We start from the raw sequence: 20,804 nt of genomic DNA, 5'->3' as shown, positions 1-20,804 counted from the left end.
TACCCAGTTACCTTTTCTCAAAACTTTCGGGTAGCATTTAATTCGCCTATTTCTCGGGTTACGATGACGACGAAAATCCTGCTATTGGTGCTTATTTTCGCTCATAATTCGATTCACTCGAGGCTAGAAGAAAATACGATAATACGTTTGTTATTGAGTTTGGTACAACATAGGTCCGTTTTTAGCCCACTTGGGACTTTAGTCCCAGCGGGCTATTGCGTTCACTTTTCGTCCTTCCGTAGACGGAATCCAGTTATTTTGGGAAGTTTTGAAGACGCTTCAAGGTAATGTCTTGATATTTGGTTTATACATGTATCTACCCTAGACACATCTTCAGCCCAAAAACTGGCCCTATCAGATTCAAGATGGCCGACTGGCAGCCATTGTTGTTCGCCAAAATCAGCACTTTTTACACATTTTCGAAGTTTACGAGGGAAATTTTGAAGACGATATGATCAATTACCTTGATCTTTCGAATATATTTGAATCTACCAAGGGCCCATCAGCATAAGAAAAATTGGGTCCATCTGACTCAAGATGGCCGTCCTATGACCTTTTTAGTGCCCAAAAATGTCAATTTTGGCCAGAATTCTAGGTCCTGTAGCTTCCTACGGGTTTGCCATTTCTCATTGCAATTTGTGATGGGTATTCTTTGTAAAGGGATGTTTTATACCTGAGATAGGTATTTTTGATCCGCCAATTATGACGCAATTGGCGGCCATCTTGGTGTCATTAGTACTCATTCGTAGGTGGGAAAAAGTTTTTCGACATTATATTGTTACCTAAGCATATTTTGTTACAACAATGAATTAGAAAGTTGTAGCGTATAACGTGTTCTATGATTGGGGTAAGTTTCAAGTTCATTGTTTTTTGTATATGGCCACCAGGGGGCGTTGAATAATACAATATCTTAGTATTTCTATATTATATTTGTACCAATACATATTTTGTTACCGCAATCAATTGCAAAGTTGTAGCTCATGACATCATCTATGATTGTGGTGAGTTTTAAGGAAATTAGTTATTTTATATGGTCACCAGGGGGCGTTGAATAGTAGAATAACCTGGTATTTCCTTATTAGATTGGTACCTAGGCATATTTTGTTACCATGATCAATTGCAAAGTTGTAGTTCATGACATGTTCTATGAATATGGTGAGTTACAAGGTTATTGGGTTTTGAATATGGTCACCAGGGGGCGTTGAATAGTAGATTTACTTAGTATTTCCATTTTAAATTAGTAACGAGGCATATTTTGTTATCACAATCAATTACAAAATCGTAGCTGCTGACATGTTTTATGATTGTATTGAGTTTCAAGGTCATGGTTTTTGTATATGGTCACCAGAGGGCATTGAATATTGAAATTGTTAGATTGTTGAGCATTTGAAACCACTTCCCAAGTGGGCATGGTGTCCCTGGACCCCTAGTTAGAAACGTATTAAGTACGTTATGATGCATGTCTTTGAATTTCGCTGACATATAGCTATTTTTTCTCTAAAACCTATGTTATCTTATTTTTGGTATGATTATGGTTATATTTATGGAATATCTTAGGGTAAAAATTCACGATACGTGATAGCAAATTCCATAGGAAGTGGATATTTTGCCAATGCGGCATTATTTTAGTAAACGCTATTTTGCCAATGGCTATAAGCCCTATATAATAAGATATAGTTATAAAATATAACAATAAAATCATTACATTGGGTGTAGGATTAGGGTTTCGACCGGGTTAGGGTCTGCTGGAGGGTCTAGAGGGTTAGGGTGAGGTTTAGGATCCGTGTTTACCTCTAGGGATAGGGGTAGGGTAATTTGAGGCTATATGTAGTGAAAAATTTGAGGAGCTCGGTGGTCTAGTGGAAAGACGTTAGGCTAACAATCTTCGAATCCCGCTCTATGCTACTATTTTCTCTAACTCTGTTCTCTATACTTTCCTTGAATTTTCTAAGTCGTGAACCTCAGTGCGCATGCGCGGCGTCAATTAGCCAATCAGAGCATGCCATTGGCAAAATAGCGTTAACAGGAATAATGCCGCATTGGCAAAATATCACCTGCCTTCTATTTATGATCTTATTCAATAGTTGACTTACTCACACCAATGAAAAATGTTATTTTTCCGATTAACACTGAACTTGAATAAATATAGGCCTACCCTAATAACTGTCTGGACCGTCTTCTCACCCTGAACTTCTTCTTGCTCTAACTGAAGTTAAAAGGAATTCTAAAAAAATTAGGGTCCAAGTAAGGCACAAGCCCCTCCCCCATGCATTACCGGTACTATCCTAAAATAGCGTTCCTATGATACGAGAATAATGGTGTTGGCAAAATATCCACTTTCTCAAAAATATGTGACCTGAACCGGCTTTTTAGCACACTTGGGACTTTAGTCCCAGCGGGCTATTGCGTTCACTTTTCGTCCGTCCGTTCGTCCGTTCGTCCGTCCGTCGTAGCGTCCGTCCATCCGTAGACGGAATCCAGTTATTTTGGGAAGTTTTGAAGACACTTCAAGGTAATGTCTTGATATTTGGGTTACACATGTATCTACCCTAGACACATCTTCAGCTCAAGATGGCCGACTGGCAGCCATTGTTGTTCGCCAAAATCAGCACTTTTTACACATTTTTGAACTTTTTGAGGGAAATTTTGAAGACGCTTTGATCTTTCGGATATATGTGAATTCCCCCAGGGCCCATCAGCATAACAAAAATTGGGTCGATCGGACTCAAGATGGCCGTCCTATGACCTTTTTAGTGCCCAAAAATGTTAATTTTGGCCCAAATTCTGAGTCCTGTAGCTTCCTACTGTTTTATCATTTCTCATTGCAATTTGTGATGGGTATTCTTTGGAAAGGGATGTTTTATACCTGAGACAGGTATTTTTCATCGGCCAATTATGACGCAATTGGCGGCCATTTTGGTGTCAGCAGTACTCGTTCGTAAGTGGGAAAAAGTTTTTCCACATTATATTGATACCTAAGCGTATTTTGTTACCACAATCATTTAGAAATGTGTAGCTCATAACGTGTTCTATGATTGTGGTGAGTTTCAAGGTCATTGGTTTTTGTATATGGCCACCAGGGGGCGTTGAATAATGCAATATCTTAGTATTTCTATATTATATTCGTATCAATGCATATTTTGTAACCACATTCAATTGCAAAGTTGTAGCTCATGATATCATCCATGATTGTGGCAAGTTTTAAGGCCATTAGTTATTCTATATGGTCACCAGGGGGCATTGAATAGTAGAATAACTTATTATTTCCTTATTATATTTGTACCTAGGCATATTTTGTTACCATGATCAATTACAAAGTTATAGTTCGTGACATGTTCTATGATTGTGGTGAGTTTCAAGGTCATTGGGTTTTGAATATGGTCACCAGGGGGGCATTGAATAGTAGAATAACTTAGTATTTCCATATTATAGTGGTAACGAGGCATATTTTGTTATCACAATCAATTACAAAATCGTAGCTGCTGACATGTTCTATGATTGTGGTGAGTTTCAAGGTCATTGGATTCTGTATATGGTCACCAGGGGGCGTTGAATATTGAAATTGTTAGATTGTTGAGCATTTGGAACCACTTCCCAAGTGGGCATGGTGTCCCTGGACCCCTAGTTTACTCCGACTCCCCGAAATTGACGTGCATTGACACGTGGCCTAATAGTGCATTGACACGTGGCCTAATAGTGATTGTAATTTTCAGATGGTCTGAGCTGATGCCACGATGTCATCCGGGGCCAGCACCTATGATCCAAATGCCGACTGCGATTCAGATGTGCAAATCATTGACGTCGATAAAGAAGAATCACTTGTTAAAAATGCCTATTCCGACTCCAGCACAGGTAGGAGAAAAAATATATTTAAGTTATCACTGTCACGGGGTGATCATGATTATGGAAAAATGGGAACTGATTTCTTTCAGCGAAAACACTTGGAATTTGATAAATCTCTAGGAAATGGTGTTTATATTGGGCACACATTTTCCCATCCTCGCTTGCCAGGGGTCCGGTATCACTCCCGAACTCGCTTCCACCAGCCCCCTGGCCTCACAAACCGTGATTTCATTACTGGCGCTGTTGCTCATGACGTCATACATCGATTTGCGAAATACTTCCTTGTTCAGTAAAACATTCGCTGATTGGTCCATTTAACGGGAAAACCAATAGAAGCCTGAAGTCGTTTGTTACAAGCGTTGTGATTGGTACGACCGGATTCTGGTCGGCTAGTAATGACTCCAACGACGCATGAGGTAAAGGGGTTCGGCGAACAGCTTTAGCGTAGTGGGTTCGAATCCCTTGACAGGTGAAGATGACATTTTCCCCACGAATTGCGTTTCGCTCAAGAATTATGTTCTCCATCTTTGTCATCAGAACATTACACATTTAAATCTTCGTTTCACGTGGTAATGCTTAAATTCCTATTAAAAATCAATTTGGTTATAAAGTCAAAATATTCACTGGGCTAGCTTGCTAATGGATCTGTGAAGATAAGAACTCTCTGGTCATTCCTAATGATGTTCATCAAAACACGGGGAAAGTTCTGGTTTTACCGGGGAAACCTCAGGGAATTTGCATGTGGATGGGTTGTGGTCATTACTTAGGCTATGCGACAGTTATGTAGGCCCGGTAAGCTCTAATGTTGGGAGCATTTCTTTCGGAAGATGGAAAATCAAGTAGAAGATTTCTTGTCTGGAGCCTTTCTTTTGCAAGATGGAATATTCTTCTATGTAACAGATTTCCACCTTCAAAGGGATGGAAGAATTGACAGAAACTTCCAAATACAGCAGTTGAAAGTCAGTGAATTAGAATTATCGGTCTCTTCTTGTTGAGTGGCGCAAGCAGTCTTTGTTTGTGCTGGTGATGAGTGGCACAAAGAACTCTTGAGAAGAAACTCCCCCACTGAGGATATCTCATGATTTAATCGGGGAATAGTTGCTCAAGCGTTAGGGAATTTTGGATCTTTGACGAACCCGATACTAGGCAGTGGTACATCCAGAACACGTGCTCTCGTTGCAATTTCCACTCGCCCATTTGAAAAACAATGGCAACATTTCCACCTGCTACTAATCCAGAGCCAGTCCCAACACTTGGGTCTATACGCTTCCTCCAATGATGTCTCTACACTTGAGTGCCTGGAAATTGTATTAAAATGCAATGAAATTTCAAAGACCCTGTCATGGATGCCCTCTTCAAGTAGCCCTAATTTTGCCCTTTTCATTTATTTGTGCTCCCGGTCAAAGCCTGCCTCGGGATCTCTGCCCCTGTATGTTCAATACATCATAGCCTCACTTTCTTCAGATGGTGCAGATAGTCACGTATGGAGCGTCGGAGATCATTGCCGAGCTCCGTTCACCGAGGAGAATGGCGAATGCAATTACTACGATGGGAAAATTGTCGCTTTAAAACGGGGAGATACAAAGATCATGGCGATCGTCAAGTACGACGGATATAACTCCGTCGATAATGAAGAAGTCGACGTCAAACATCTGAAGATCATGAAAAAACTAACAAGTAAGGTGTTAAAATTTTGTTTTTTCGTTGAATAAGTCCTGGTTTCGCATAAGCTCCTATTTTTGCTGCCTATTGAAAAGTAATTGCAAGGAAAGAAGGTGGTGGGTTTAGTTTTGGGTATAGTTAGTCAGAGTTAGGCTTGACAGTTGAAATTTCCAGGTTCGGATAGGTTGAATCTATGGGCCGACTATGGACTATGGACCGTCTACTATATTCTGGATAACATTGGATGAAGTTATCAGATCGGACATATAAGGAGCCTACCTGCTCTCCTTTCAATTACTTTCACTCTCCTACCTGAAATTTTTTAGCAGCAATGGACACTTTTAGTGTTCCTGTGGTCAGTTATAATGCTTGAATGTCAGGGAATTTGAAAATAGTTTTCCAGGTCTTTGAAAGTCAGGGAATTCCGGCTCTTTAGTGTTCAAGTCAGTGAGTCATGAAATTTTTTAGTACCGGTATTAAGATATTTTCGGATCTTATTGAGTGGGCTATCTTTTTCTTGGCTCTGATGATCTTCTCACATGATTTGAAATTCCCTAGATATCTGAAAAGTTATGGAATTTTTGAACTAAAGTGTCAGGAACAACATGGAAAATTGCGAAGAAAGGTCATGAAATGTCAAAAAATTGGGTAGATTATCTAGCGCAGGAACTTTGTATTAGTCCAATTGTTATTTCTTATTTAATAGGCAGTCACATGACTGTCCAAATAACATGTCGGTAAAATAGCCAATACAATGGCTAACAGAATCCGATCACGAATTGATAACAGATAAGCCTTTGAAATGCATTTATCTGATCATGTTCAACCTTCAATAATTCTTAGAAAGAAGAGTCGTCAAAAAGAAGAAAGAAGTTTCCGACACATCTCTGTTCACACCTCTCACTGGTACTGAGGTTCAGCGGCAACTTGAGTAAGAACTAAGAAATTATATAATTCCAAAACTGTTCGAACACCCTTGAAATCGATCTTAAATGTCTTCAGTCATGATCGAGAACTACTGGCCCCTTGAGATTTGCAATATCTGGAGCCCAAAAATTCGACAGTCTCTATCAATATTTTCCGTTTTGATTTGCCCGTAGACAAAAGTATGCAGATTTAGACAAGTTCGAGGGAATGAGATCGGCATTGAATATTCTTGACGGTATCGACAACAGCGAAACTGTGAAGCGGAAAAGAAGGAAAAAGCCGTTCGTAGCTACAGGTGGACGAGAAAAGCCATCAACATCATTCAACCGGCAAGAATTACCTTAGATTATTTTAAAAGAGGCTTTTTTCCAGACGTTTTACACTTCTTTTTTTTCTTTGACATTCATTGTATAAAACCAAAGTATTCGATTTTTCTTATAGTTATGAAGTTTTGAAGCCAGAAACAACCCAAGAGCTTTTGGGTTGATATATATCAGAAAAGTGACTAAAGAGATCCTGGAAGTAGCTTGTCTTTCAAATCCTGATTTGATTAATTACCTCAAAAGACTGGGGAATACAAGAATGGCACAATTTTTATGGCAAATAAAAAGTTTTGGTTCAATATATCTTTACATCATCACCATCCAGATGACTTAGTAGTTGTGGAGTTTCAAGAGAGGGCCCTAGATTGATAGAACCAGTGATAGAATGATGGCTTAATCCGATTGACCACTAGTTGATATAGAATCTTTCTTAAATATTTCAGTCAGATCGTTGTAGATAAAAGTAAAGAAAAATCTTCGTCGGTTATGACTGAATTAGAACTGGAAACAACAAATGAACCAAACTCGCTGCTGACACAGGATATCGACGGTTTATTCGACTTCGGTGATGATGACAAATCTACTGCCAGTTCCAAACCTGAGACATCAAAGGCGGGGAAAAAAGAATGGGAGTGTGGATCAGGTATTTGATGGCTTTTGTAATGGTTTGACTATGAACATTCACCAAAATAATTGTCGAATTGCCAATAAACATTGACTATATATTGATATATTCTTATATTGACCTCTTGTATGCGCTGTAAACCTTTCACAGGATTTGACGATGAATTCATGGAGAAACCGAACTTCAGTCATGAACCGTCGCATCGGAAAGTGCCATTTGTTTTAACGGATGATGGAGAAACTCAAAAATTTCAGGTATGTTTTCCTTTCAAATCTATTGTAGATATTTTGGTTTGTCATCTGTTACCTTTAGGGTATTGTTGAAGGAATTTTTATAGCATTTTATCAGCTCATTATAACACAAAAAAACACTTACTGGGGTATACGGAGTCGAACTCGTATAATTCAGCATCAGTTGAGACCAGCGAAGTCTTCTGGTAAAAGAGAATATTCAATTAAATCAAAATCAGAATTAAACTAATCTAGATTAAGTGATCTCTACTGCTGATAGATTATGCAGAGCTGCCCACTGGCCCTGATTTTCAGAATCCAAATTAAACTAATCTAGATTAAGTGATCTCTATTCCAGGTAGATTATGCAAAGCTGCCCACGCCGGTCCCTGATTTTCAGGGGACAGTCCCTGAAACAGTTGTCTTTTGATCCTGAATGGAATTGTTGTGTTTTCTTACTTGCTTATTATGTCCCCGATTTGGAATATTTCTGTGACTGTCCCTGATTCTGGTATGCTCAGCATACTTCGAAAATGTCATGATCATTGTTTTGATTGCATTATCACTTTGACTATTTTATGTATATATGAGGTAGTGAACTAAAGCAAATGCTGGTTCTCGCGATTTTCAGGTGCCAAGCACGATTAACCAATATCTGAGAGATTATCAGAGGGACGGTATACAGTTTCTTTTTGATCGCTACAAACAAAACGCTGGCGGAATTCTCGGGGATGATATGGGTCTCGGTAAAACAGTCCAGGTCAGTGTAGGTAATAGATGTAAATTGGCACTAGAGGTGTGATGCAGCGGCTAGGTTCGTGAGCCCTGTTTAAAGTTGATACAGGTCTATAAAAAGGCCCTTGTAATTATAGGGGAATTTTAGTTCGTTTTGAATGAGGTGTAAAATCAACAACAATTTATTCGTAGGGCATTCGTCAATCTACTTTGTCTAGGTAATCGGCTTTCTTTCTGCTATTATGAATAAAACGGGAACGAAACATGACGCAATACTGCAGAAACCGAAGTTTATTCGGCAGGTACGTAACTGTAGCTGGTTTCTTTATCATTCAAACAGAAATTCTGAATTTGCTTCGAATTATGTCCGTAGATTAACTCTGTTCAATGTTTTAGATGTCCGATAGTGCGCGAAATATCGACGACGGTCCTAAAGAACCAGTATTGATAGTTTGTCCGGGATCTGTGTTGTATAACTGGATTGATGAGTTGGAAACGTGGGGCTATTTTGTTGCTGGGTAAGCTGTTACTTTCATCTTGGTAACGCAGAATAATACGTTTTGAAACTAGTCGGTGAATGAGGGATATAACATATCCTCCCAGCTAAGCACCCTTTTTGGGGTAAACGCCTCTTGTTTTTTTTAGAAGTAAAAAAGAATTGCAGTGAAAAGCCTCTGCGGTTAATCTAAAAAATTGATTGTCCTAAACATAAATAAATGCATCAGAATTCACATATATGAAGTAAACATTTCACCGATTGGATCTATATCCATTGATAAATGATTGTCTGTTTACAACTAAGAAACCAACTTTCTCCTTCATATATACATGTACCCCGGTATTCATTTTCTTCTTTAGAATTATTTACATCGTCGTTGTTTTCTAGGCGCTTCCATCTTAGTCAAAAAGAAGCGACACTTTCCAACATACGTAAAGGCAAACTGGAGATAGTGCTAACAACATTTGATACTCTCCGCGAACATATAGTAAGTTTTGTTCAGATCGATGACGCCCAAATGTGGATGGCGGATCCAGAGGCAAAAATCTAGGCTATAGTATTGTTGTGTGGCTAAAAAGTAGAAGTTGTAAAACAATGGAGTTATAATTATCATGGTATGAGTTGTCAGGTTAATTGATATCAAGTAACTTTGGGCTTTTTATTCCAATTTTTGTGGTCTGGTGTGGGAGAGTATTTAGAGCTTTTGCCTCTGGCATGGCAGGTCATGGGTTCGAAGTCCATAGATTATTGAAGTTACCCCGGGCAAGACACTAATCCTCATGGCTTCTCTCCAGTCATTGGGTATCTGGTGTAATACTCCTGAGCACTGAATATGCAAGCTCGGCTTGTGTTATATCTCCTGAGGCAGAGATGACTGATTCGCAGTTAAGAGGTAATAATACAGAAAAAATGAGTGCATTCAAATTGTATTGTATGGGATTCTTGCGCTATACTTCGAGTAATCATTTAGCTACTCCAAGCACTGTATATATGTCAATCATAATCATAATCATTATTCAATCATAGTTCCATGCCAAGCGTAGATTCCCCGAAAGAATACTTATTATTACCGGCATTTGAAATCTTTTTGAAGGCAGTGTTGAATGAATTTCGCTGGAAAGCAGTAGTGGTCGATGAAGTGCATAAAATCAAGGTCAGTTTGATCGAATAAAAATGATACTGTGTATGTAGAATTTTTTGACTGGATAAACATACCCGTTAACATCTATAGTGAATTCTGGTGGTTAATTTGGATCATTTTGGACCAATCAATGGCATTTATCCGGTTTATAAGAAATCCAGATTGAACATCAAATTTTACATACTGGTATATTTATGTATAGGTAGACCATGAATAATGTCCAAAGAAAATTTGATCTGTTTTGTAGTGGAATTAATAATGAACTGTTATCAGAACGAACTAGTTTTGTTGTATTGTGGTTAAAATCAATGTGAAAAATTTCAAAACTTGGCCCGGCTGCAATTCAGTTTTCGTGTAATTGCAGAGTCTGAAGAGTCAAGTAACAGAAGCTTTGAATCGAATGCATACGAAAAGACGTTATGGCTTAACAGGCACCGCGTTACAGAATAATATGATCGAGCTCTACTCGCTGTTGAATTGGTAGGCGAAGTCTACGATTGATCAGGATCCCACATTTCTAGTATTTCAAGTGTGATAATGAATATTCGCATTTATATATTAAAGGGCTAATCCGAACTGTTTGGGAAGCCCAAAATATTTCCACGAAAGATTCGCGAAGGCCATTGAAATGGGACAAAAACATGACGCAAACAAACGCCAGTTAGCCGAAGCTAGATTGAGTAGGTGGTTTTTGTAAATTCTGTAAATTCCCGGGGCCCAGTTGCTGTCATTTAAGTTCAAGAACCAGGCGCATTTGAAGCAGTTTTTTTACAGGTTCTAATATGTTGGCGCGGCGAATTCACTTCAATTTCGTCATAAACATGGTATTCAAGGAAAAATAAATGTCATTCAGTAAATTATTGCTGCTGCCGTCGCTGCATTTCCAACGCCACTGAGATCAGTCTTAACCCTTTCAGTGCGTCTACACCGCAGTGTGGTGTACGAATCAGTGATGGATTTTGCTAGTACACCGCACCGAGGTGTATTGATTTAATTAGTAATTACTGATCTCTCTTGAAAGATGGCAACACCTGTCAAACATATTGAAATATTAGTAACTAACAATATACCGCGCCAGGGTGTAGACGCACTATAGTGCTATTCCCGTTATTCAACACACTAGGGTGGAATTTTTCAGAATTTTCAATTATCTTCAGCATTATAGGGTATTAATTAGCCAGCACTGAAAGGGTTAAGGTTTACGAGACCAATTATCGGTATGCAGATTTATGAATTGTGTTGTCGTTGTAGGAAAAGAGAAGTTTGCTAAACTTAGGAAGCAGTGGATGATCAGACGAACTAACGATATAATTTCTGATCAACTGCCGAAAAAAGGTTAGTGTCTCGAAATATAAAATTGAAGCATCAGGTCTCGTACAAACTAAGCAAATAGTTGAATTAATCAATGTGTACTTGGTAGTCAAATACCGATCAGTATTGGAAGCTAGATTTTATTAAAAGTAAGTTAAGTTAGGAGCTTTCCTGCCTTGAGTAGACAACCAAGTAACCGTTGCTATTCCTATACGGTACATTTCTCACCGAAATCAGGAAAGTCGGCTTCAAGATATTAGCCCAGAGCCTTTTATGTATTTATCTCTATAACCTACATGTTTGCTGTTCTCTATGTTTATCGTATTAAGATGAAAAAGTTGTTTACTGCCAATTGACTGATTTACAAGTGAGCGTCTACGAAGCCATACTCAGTCACCATGATGTCGCTACATTGATCCTGCGACGTCGGGAGATATGCGACTGCGGCAGCGGCAAAATTCGACAAAAATGTCACTACTCGGTAAGTTTCAGTGGCTGATTTAGGTTTTGGTTTTAAAGAGTGAGTGGTATGGGTGAGCGGTTAGAACTTTCAACTCTGGGAAGCCAGGTCATAGATTCAAACCCCTGACATTATCGCAGTGTCCTCGGACAAGCACTTATCCTCACTCCACCCAGGAGCAAATGAGTAATAGACGACTCCTAAGCGCCTAGTAGCTGCACAAATGTTACCAATCACAGTGAAAAGGATGCTATAGGAATTAGATTTATCATTATCTATGTACACATGACATAAGGAGGACAGTTAGGATCACTTGTGGTTTAAAAGGTTGATTAATAGATAAATCTATTTTCAAAATCATCCTCAAGTCATACATTCAACTTGGCACATCCTCTTTCCAAATTCCTGTGCCTGTTCCTCCTGAATTTTATGGGTGATATGAATACATATAATGTTATTTGATACTATCCCTTTGTCTATAGTGGATGGTTGTGACCGCGAAAACATGTCCATTTAAATTTTGGTTCTGGTTTGTGTTTTTTCTAGCAAAATTCCAAATTGGAAAAAATTCGTTCACTCATTTTCACATACATGTACCTTCTGCTGAAAGCGGCCAATCACGTCGCGTTGCTCATACCCGACAACACTCCGAGCGAATGTCAAAAACAAGCTGCTAAGGAGATTTGTGAGTTAGCCTTCGCCGAGCATGGTGACTTCGTGAACCAGACTCGAGAGTGTGCATTCAAGACATTATCGAATCCAAAATATTGCGGCAAAATGAAGGTAGGAGTATAAATGTTAATTCTTTGACTGAAAGGGTTTTGATTGAAATTCTTTGTAAAGGTGAAGCCATTTTGTGGTTTCATACATATCCTTCAGAAAGGCTAACACTGACATTCTCCAGAAGGGTTAACACTGAAAATGTGAGAGTATCGCTATCAGAGCAATTAGTAGATGGCCTCAAGTGGACTTGGTATTGTCATCAGCTAAGAATTTCCTTGTGTACAATGTTAGTTTGGGGGTCTAGTTGTGCAGTGCAAACATTGGGCCCAGTGCACCACCTAGTGGCAGAACTAGGTACTGAAAACTCTGATTTTCAGCGACGTGACCTTGAAAGTAACCTCATAACTGAGGAATGGGGTTGAAATTCAGGAAGTTTTTATGACATGATTTGGCTATTGGCTATTAGATACAACATAACCAAAATACAATCACAACTCTCGCATGGGTACGAGACCCGCTGTCGTCTACGGCTTGTTTTGGTTTTAATTCAAAATGTGATTTTCAGAATTTCTCGTGGATTAGATATCATTGTTGAAGTTGTTGAGTGTTACGTACATACCGGTAATCAATCTTAATTTTGTTTTCATGAAACTGGCCGCAGATATCAAATTCTAAGTACACTGTAGTTCCTTTTTCCTAAAAAAATTGCAGGTTAAACCCTGTACACATTGGTGAAGAGATAAAACATACGTTATGATATATACATATGTATGATATATCTTCCTAGATTTTAAAAGGAATGCTGTCTGTGCTGAGGAAAGAGAAAAGTAAAGTATTGCTGTTTTCATACTCTACAAAAGTAAGTGTTTTGCATTTGTATCTCCTGTGAAATAGTTATCATGCTTAATCCATATGCTCATGATATTCCTGGCTCGTATTTGGTGCACATTCATCGCCTGAGTGGGGGGAGGAGTGAATTTAAACCAGATTCTCATTTGGTTCTTGTATGTGTCCAGTCTTTCGCCAAATTTGGGGTCTCCATACGACATGAGCTGTGAGGTGAAACTTGCTTTACTAATCAGCTACTAAACCCGTGACTGTAGTGAACTGATATAAATCACATTATAGTTAACAGATAAAAACCCACAGTAGATTTGTAGAAACAGTTTATTTCCTAACAGTTTCCTAAAAATTAAAACTAAACCTCATCTTCAGGGGAAGAAAACATACATTGTATTTTTTGTTCCTCTGTTTCTGTAAACTGTTTCTACAAATCTACTGTGGGTTTTTATTCAACAACCAAAGACCTTGTAAAATTGAAGTCCTCGTTGCGTACTTATCCTTTTACTCCAAAGTTTTCTTCAGTACAATATTTGATATGTTAAAGCCTTCAATCTTTTAGAACTTTAGTGATAGAACATTATTCTACTATTCTGTTAATATTGTGGGTATATTGATTCTGTACCTCTATCCGTATTGAGTCTTACAACTGATACAAACTTTGAAATTAGAAGATTTAAAAAAAACCTATTAACTAGACCCAGAGTTGAATGATTGTCATTTTCTTCTACGTCATACAGCTCCTTGATATCGTCGAACATTATGTCATCAGTGAAGGATATGAATATAGAAGACTGGACGGCAAAGTGCCAGACCGACAACGACACATGATGGTTCGAGAGTTCAATCGCGATCCGGATCTGTTCATCTTCCTCATATCTACGAAGTGAGTATTTCAGGGGTGGATTCAGAGGCCATTTTTGAAGGATATGTCACATCCCAAAAGGGCACTTTGATGTCCAAAAAGGCGATATAAGGTGTAATCCTGCACTGAGGGGCCAGTTTTGAAGAACTTGTCAAGTCCCAACAGGGCTCTTTGATGTCCGAAAATTTTCTTTGACAAAATGAAACGAGGCACTTTTGAAAAATTTGATGGATTTGTGCAACTTTAACCCAGGGGCTAACTCAATTGAAATTGAATTGAGTTAGCCCCCCAAGTTAAAGTTAACACCTGTCTATAAAACTGGCCCCTGGATTGGCTTTGTCTTTAATGGCCGTCGCTCACTTATCCACAGGTTTGTAGCTTTTGTTGGGCAGATTCCTTAGTAAGCCAGGCCGAATGGCAAAATCTAAAAGGCTTGGGCCGAAAAATTGAGGCTTTAGATTCAAGTTGATGGTTATGTTAAGTTTTTTCATATGGTAATGCGGGGAAGATTAGCTAATAGCCAGTTCAGATGAGGCAAAGTGGCTGAGGGGTATGAGCAACTGGGCACTGGTCTACCAATGGAGGGTGCACAGACCCGAATCCTTAGGGCAGCAGAGTTTTGTTGGTCAAAGATTTTTCTCTGACAGACGTTTCTCCCTTGGGAAAAGACACCTTGAATCTGCTTAAGGAGGGTCCCAGTTGGGCTCAGTGGGTTGAGAAATGAAAAGGGAAATTGCGGATTAAATGAACGAGCATGTGCCAGCCTTTTTTGTCACTCCTTTTTCGATGAGAAAGTTGATATTGCAGATTTAACCTTATCACTCCATAGATCAAAGATTTTTTTTCTTCGAAAAAATATCATTTTATTTCAAAAATAAGGCATATCGAACATGATTTCCCGTTTTTAGTAGTTAAGCTTTCTTTCTGAAAAAATCATCAATACTTTTGTGATTAGTGTATATATGTGATGTACAAAATATATATGATTGTATGAATTAGGTAAGAATATATTTCTTTGATAAAAATCACAGTTGTGCATCAGATTCTATTGATCAGGGACGAAAATATGATTCACGTTTTTTGATAATTCACAATTCATGCGGTAAATTCATGAAAATTGTTAGCTTTTATGAAAAAGCGATGCATTAAAGTTGTAACAACCCAACTTTGGTATTCAAAACCATAACATACAGGCAAATGAATGTCTATAATTACATAGCCTCACTTGCCTTATATGAATGAACCATTCAATTAAATTAATGATTCCCAGAAATATACCAAGAGATTCAATAAATCACGCTGATTCTATGTCGAATTCACATTCACAATTACAGTCTCTCAAATTCACTTTTTTCCTCGATTTCACGAAATCACATGTCAAATTAAAAGTTCACGAAAAACATGGGACAGATAATACAGGGGGGTCAATAGGACCCATTGACCCTCTGTATTGTCTGTCCCATTAATTTTCACCCTTTTTAAGGGACCTGTTTGAAAAAGCTCCTTTCCTTATTTACAAAAATATACACACAAAATATATTCTAGTATGGCTATGGCTAGTAGAGAGATGTACGGCACTTTCATATCGACTAAATGTTGCTAGTTGATGCCCTCACAAATTCTTCTAGGAAGTTTTTATTATGGTACTTTCATTTGTTAACTGTTACTTTATTCTGTTTTGACTCTCTGTGGAGTAAAAAGTGAGGGATCTTTTTCGGGGAGGATAGGACTAGCCGGGGCGGAAAAACTACGAACGGTTTTAACCGGTATCGCAAATCGAACCTGTGAATTTGCGCGCACTCCCGGCATTTTCAAGCTCGCGTCCGAAGTATTTCGTTTTGGTGATTTTGATCTATTTGGCTCATTATTGTTATCTACTTTTACTATTACCTCTATTGGTTGTGGGGGTGGCGGGTTAAAGAAGTCCCGTCTTTTTTGTTCGAGGCTCTTTCTCAACTCGGACATATCGATGATTGCCGATGAGTTTTCGTCGGCGTTTTGAAGGAGTGGCTCCTTTTCGGACAGTTGGTTTTCGTCGCGTGTCTTACCTGTATCGTTTTTCCGCTCGTCCAGTAACGGAGAATCGGCGCCTCCAAATTCCCACTCGACCGATGTGGCCGCGCTGCTATACGGCGATGTCTTCATCGGTGGCGTGTCGACCGAACTACGCATCGGTCCCTTCTCGAATGAAAACTCCGGTTCGCTGCGCGTAGTTCCCACCGACGCGACGCTTAGCTGTCGGTTCTTCAACGCTTTTTTCGCGACCATTCGTTTAAACTCGTTCAGGCTGCTGATGGTTCGGTAGTTCAAATCGTCGTCATCGTAATCCGCTTCGTCTCGTTTTTTCGGGCTGAGTTGCGGCGTTCGCGTCGTCATCGGCAGCGGCTGACTGCGTCGCGTTTTCGTTGAGCTCGCGACGCCAAGGCTCGACGAATTTGCGCGTCTCGGTAACGAAATGCTGCTGGAACGTAGGAAACTTCCGATTCGTTTCAGCGCGTGTCTCTTCGACTGCACGGGAGTCGTCGAAGTCGTCGGAGTCGGACTCTCGACGCGTATTTCCGGCTTGCCGCCGTATTTCCTCTTGAACGAATTGTACAAACGCATTTTGTCATTGTGCACGCGCGTTTCCCGTTCGGCGATCGCTTGCCGTGTCATTTCTTGTACTTTTTCGTCGTCTTCGTCGGTGTACGGCATCGTCATATTGTAGCCCAAAACCATCACGAACCCGCTGCAATACATCAACAAAAATATCACGACGAATATGATTTCGTTACGCGTTTTGATCGCCGCGTAGTTATTCTCGTCGTTAAGTGCGAGTTTTTCTTCGCCGTCGTCTGACGTGTTCACCGCTTGTGAATTTTCTTGCTGAAATCCGATATACTTCGGGTGATCTATGAATTGCTTATTCTCCTCGAGTCGTGCGGCTTGATTCGTGTATTTTCGTCGATCGAGTTGACTCATTGCGTTTTCGCCGTTGTTTCTGCTGTTACTTTTTAAATGAATTCGCTGCCGTCTGTGCAGGTTTTTCGGGTGGTGTCGTCTGCTCTCTCCATTACCGCAGAACACTGTTAGCAAAATTAGTGAAACGAAAAGTATTTCTATTTTCATGATTCTTTCATCTATCTAGTGATTTAGATACTTGATATATTCGCGCATTTTCCCTAAAAAGAAACCATATCGAATGACGATAAGTGAAATGCCTCAGTTTTAACCGGTAGATCCGGATAAATATCCATAAAACAAGTTAAATTTTAGTTCTTCATAAATCGTAAAACAGTCGATTTTTCATAAGATGTAAATCTAACTCAATTGCATTGTCTAAAGATGGACTAATTTGTAAATTAGTGTCGGTATTGCATTCAATGTGCACTTGATTTTGAGAGACACTTTCACACTCATTACAGCCAGCTTTATGCGTGCTAACTATGAGATTTTTAAGGGTAACTAATGAAAGTTCTTGATAGAAAATACTCGCATATAATCGAGACCGTTTCATTACTCGTTCATTATCTAAACTTATAAAAAGAATTGAATTACTTGCTTACCTTTCGTCGGTCACTTTTCTTGTTTGTATATTTGTTGGTGAGAAATTGACCTGCCTGTTTAATGACATTACCTTCCTGGATGTCACTTATATATTCGTATGCATGTATAAATATATATATATATATATATATATATATATATATATATATATATATATATATATATATATATATATATATATATATATATATATATACCGCAAGTGATAAGAAATGAGGACAATTAGATCGATGAAGGAATGCGTTTTCACTACTTGTATGCGATAAGCATGGGCACGCGTCCAAATCGATCGATGGTATAATTTTGAAAATATAGGTTAACCGGCTCTTATCAGTTATCTATAAAACTAATGAAATTAAACGAGATAAAAAATGTGTTTGAACATGTCGTTTTGATTAGGTTCATATTGATGATATCGATGAAAAAAGTGATGACGCTTAATTCTATCCAATTCATGAACTGATCAGTTTGATGTTTAGGATTATAAGCCGTCTGGATCCAGTTCCATAATTATGGGTTAAGATTCGGCTGAAAACATTGAAAATGAGCTAATTTTGAGTTAATTCTAACTCACAGCGAAATCAGGTCCTGTATTCCAAACAAGATACTGCCAAGATTATTAAAAGATGTAACATTTGAGGGTGTTTTTGGCTGTAATCTTGTGCAAATTCTGATGCTCAAGTTGTTATGATCATTGGTTTTTCAGAATTGCTGTTCCGAGGTTTGACTGATTGTAACTTGTACTCAACTTTACTCTCGATCTCTGAATTGTGTACTGAAAAGGTTCTTTTGTTTAAAAGCGGTTGGTGTTGACTTGGATATCCATTTTATGCTACATGTACTAATGATTCCTATTGTGAAAATATTCCTGTATCAAATCCCATTTCTGCTAATTTCATCGAAAAATCTTGATTCAATTCTGGATACATTCCTTCATGGCAAACTACTAATCTAATACAGCCCAACTCAGCTAAAACCTTCATCAGATACTGTCATCACATTACTTGATTTGGCTCTATTTATGAGTCCCAATTTGTATTTCCAATCCAATTTCCTGAAGTGTACGCCATTCTTTTAATAATAATAATAATATTTTATTTCCACAAGTAATTGTAACAAATCTTATATTTATAAAGGATGTTCCAATATCAGTGGTAGGTGCTCGTTTAAAGCAAGGTTGCTCATTTCGTTAAGTCATTTAATTGTAGGTTGATTTTATTTCATAATAAGTTCTCTTTCTCAATGCAGGGCTGGTGGACTAGGGTTGAATCTAACTGGTGCCAACGTGGTGATCATCTACGATCCGAATTGGAATCCTACTCATGATCTTCAAGCTCAAGACAGGTACGGCTAAAAATTCTGTTTTTAAGCGACTTGACTTTGAGGATGACCTCAAAACTGTGGATTCTTAAAGTTGTCTCGACAAAATTTAGCGATTGGCTCTAGATTCAACATATCCAAAAGCAATGGGAACAAAGGCATGGGAATTCGGGAGTTTGAGTCCGAGTCTGAGAAACGTGGTCACCTATGGCTTTTTCATAACTTTTTTCCCTCACAGGGCATACCGTATTGGACAGAGAAGAGATGTTCGTGTGTACAGATTGATATCGATGGGAACCATCGAGGAGAACATGTATCTCAGACAAATATACAAGCAGGTAAGAAAGAACGTGATTAACCTACTGGGTATAGGTCTTATAAACTGAACCTTTTGGGAAAATTTACATGTCATTGATTACTTGAAATTAGTTCATTATTGTCTGGTCAATTAAGATTGTGTTTAGTGGCGCTAAAAATCTATCAATTTCATGAGAGGCAGATAATCAACTCTGGGACTCAGATTGATGGGAAAAATGGATGGTATGCTTGTAAAATTGTGGAAAAATCTGAAAAATGCGCAAAAAAATTTTGAAAATAAATGAAGAATTAATGAAAAGTGTCAGTCAAACAATTTTTACGCCAGAATATATACACAAGCTGTGTTAAAGATTAAGAAAATTTAATTTAATCTGTCCAAATTGTGATCTGTAATCACTTAAACACATATATTATTGTACCTTGACATGACAAAATGTGAAAAATTATGTGACAAAAAATCCTAGTACATTTTTGTGATAAAATGTGAAAAAGCCAACGGTAAGGATGTGAAAAAAATATGAAAATTCCTGAGTCCATCAATCTGAACCAGGACTTATCTATTCTATGGCATTCTTATCACATATTGTTAGAAATTGTGAATATACCACAATGAAATGAAACTGCTGATGAGTGCAATAGGGGTAATAAGAGTTTGGTCAACTAGTTTGCAAACTTACTTGTTTGTCCTATAAATCATTCATCTTGTACCATTTTTAAACATCATCAAATGTACCTATTATGATGATGCTTTACTGATACATGAAATCTAATACGCCATAGAAATTTCAATGTTGATTTCAGCAATTGGATCAAGTAGCCGTGTCCGATGAGAATTCTCGTAGATATTTCTTCACAAATCAAGGTGATAAAAGCGGCTACAACGAGCTGTTTGGCATTGATAACATGTTCAAGCTACGCACGGGAGAAAGATGTCTTACCATGGAAATATTACAGGTGCGTTGGATAATGCTGTTGTACTCAAGTTATACAGTAGACTCCTGCTAACTTTAATCAATTTGGGACCAATGATTCTTTTGTTGGGTTTTAAAACAATGGAAACTTAGTTTATATCCTATTGCAACATTTCTAAGATTTGTGTTCAACTGATAATTCAACTTAAACTGGTCCAAGTTAAGAGTAGTCATCTGTAACGAACTGAAAATGCCTCACAATTAGAATTTAGACTACGTATACTGCAATGGTTTAATAGCACGATCAATCTATTTTGTTTCAGAGACATCAACAAGTTGAAGAGAACCTGGGAATCAAGACGTCTCCGTATGTGCCTCCAAATCCTGATATGAAACTAGATGTAGATGGTATGTAGTTCTGTAAATGTATCGGATCATTATTTCATTTATTTCGTCTGGGAATGTTTATTTCTGTTAAGAAGACCAGGGAATTTTGTGATGAAAAAGCTACAAATAGGGAAAGGC

At 38.3% G+C, this 20,804-nt stretch overlaps 2 protein-coding genes across 5 annotated transcripts in view; one reads left to right on the top strand and one right to left on the bottom strand.

Annotated features, from left to right (window-relative positions):
* LOC141900733 (uncharacterized) overlaps positions 1 to 20,804 on the top strand; it is a 30,251-nt gene that overhangs the window by 252 nt on the left and 9,195 nt on the right. The window contains exons 2-23 of the mRNA XM_074787755.1: positions 3,714 to 3,852; positions 5,308 to 5,520; positions 6,349 to 6,436; positions 6,606 to 6,761; positions 7,199 to 7,398; positions 7,531 to 7,634; positions 8,242 to 8,370; positions 8,564 to 8,647; positions 8,742 to 8,863; positions 9,232 to 9,331; positions 9,938 to 9,997; positions 10,350 to 10,465; positions 10,550 to 10,665; positions 11,237 to 11,320; positions 11,626 to 11,777; positions 12,303 to 12,539; positions 13,267 to 13,338; positions 14,060 to 14,205; positions 18,979 to 19,074; positions 19,289 to 19,388; positions 20,170 to 20,322; positions 20,603 to 20,687. Of these exons, the coding sequence (XP_074643856.1) occupies positions 3,735 to 3,852; positions 5,308 to 5,520; positions 6,349 to 6,436; positions 6,606 to 6,761; positions 7,199 to 7,398; positions 7,531 to 7,634; positions 8,242 to 8,370; positions 8,564 to 8,647; positions 8,742 to 8,863; positions 9,232 to 9,331; positions 9,938 to 9,997; positions 10,350 to 10,465; positions 10,550 to 10,665; positions 11,237 to 11,320; positions 11,626 to 11,777; positions 12,303 to 12,539; positions 13,267 to 13,338; positions 14,060 to 14,205; positions 18,979 to 19,074; positions 19,289 to 19,388; positions 20,170 to 20,322; positions 20,603 to 20,687 (2,731 nt within the window). The 5' untranslated portion in view covers positions 3,714 to 3,734. The remainder of the gene's footprint in view (positions 1 to 3,713; positions 3,853 to 5,307; positions 5,521 to 6,348; positions 6,437 to 6,605; positions 6,762 to 7,198; positions 7,399 to 7,530; positions 7,635 to 8,241; positions 8,371 to 8,563; positions 8,648 to 8,741; positions 8,864 to 9,231; positions 9,332 to 9,937; positions 9,998 to 10,349; positions 10,466 to 10,549; positions 10,666 to 11,236; positions 11,321 to 11,625; positions 11,778 to 12,302; positions 12,540 to 13,266; positions 13,339 to 14,059; positions 14,206 to 18,978; positions 19,075 to 19,288; positions 19,389 to 20,169; positions 20,323 to 20,602; positions 20,688 to 20,804) is intronic.
* On the bottom strand, positions 2 to 17,834 carry LOC141900734 (uncharacterized). Of its 4 annotated transcripts, none has more exons than XM_074787757.1 (4): positions 17,730 to 17,834; positions 16,233 to 17,345; positions 2,156 to 2,224; positions 2 to 123 (listed from the first exon to the last, which is right to left on the bottom strand). In XM_074787757.1, the coding sequence occupies exons 2-3, from the start codon at positions 17,290 to 17,292 to the stop codon at positions 2,181 to 2,183; spliced, it is 1,104 nt and encodes a 367-aa protein (XP_074643858.1). In that variant the 5' UTR covers positions 17,293 to 17,345; positions 17,730 to 17,834; the 3' UTR covers positions 2 to 123; positions 2,156 to 2,180. The 4 variants fall into 4 exon arrangements, with proteins under 4 accessions (XP_074643858.1, XP_074643859.1, XP_074643860.1 ...); XM_074787758.1 differs by having other exon boundaries at positions 2,156 to 2,206; XM_074787759.1 differs by lacking the exons at positions 2 to 123; positions 2,156 to 2,224 and adding an exon at positions 15,082 to 15,108.

The sequence above is a fragment of the Tubulanus polymorphus genome, chromosome 2, assembly GCF_964204645.1.
Source record: "Tubulanus polymorphus chromosome 2, tnTubPoly1.2, whole genome shotgun sequence".
In the NCBI taxonomy this organism is placed as follows: Eukaryota; Metazoa; Nemertea; class Palaeonemertea; order Tubulaniformes; family Tubulanidae; genus Tubulanus; species Tubulanus polymorphus.
The sequence above is the reverse complement of the archived record's forward strand: the minus strand, read 5'-3'. Positions and strand labels throughout refer to the sequence as shown.

Coding starts and splice junctions, on each gene's coding strand:
- LOC141900734 (XM_074787756.1), bottom strand. CDS start 17,292: ATGAAAATAGAAATACTTTTCGTTTCACTAATTTTGCTAACAGTGTTC.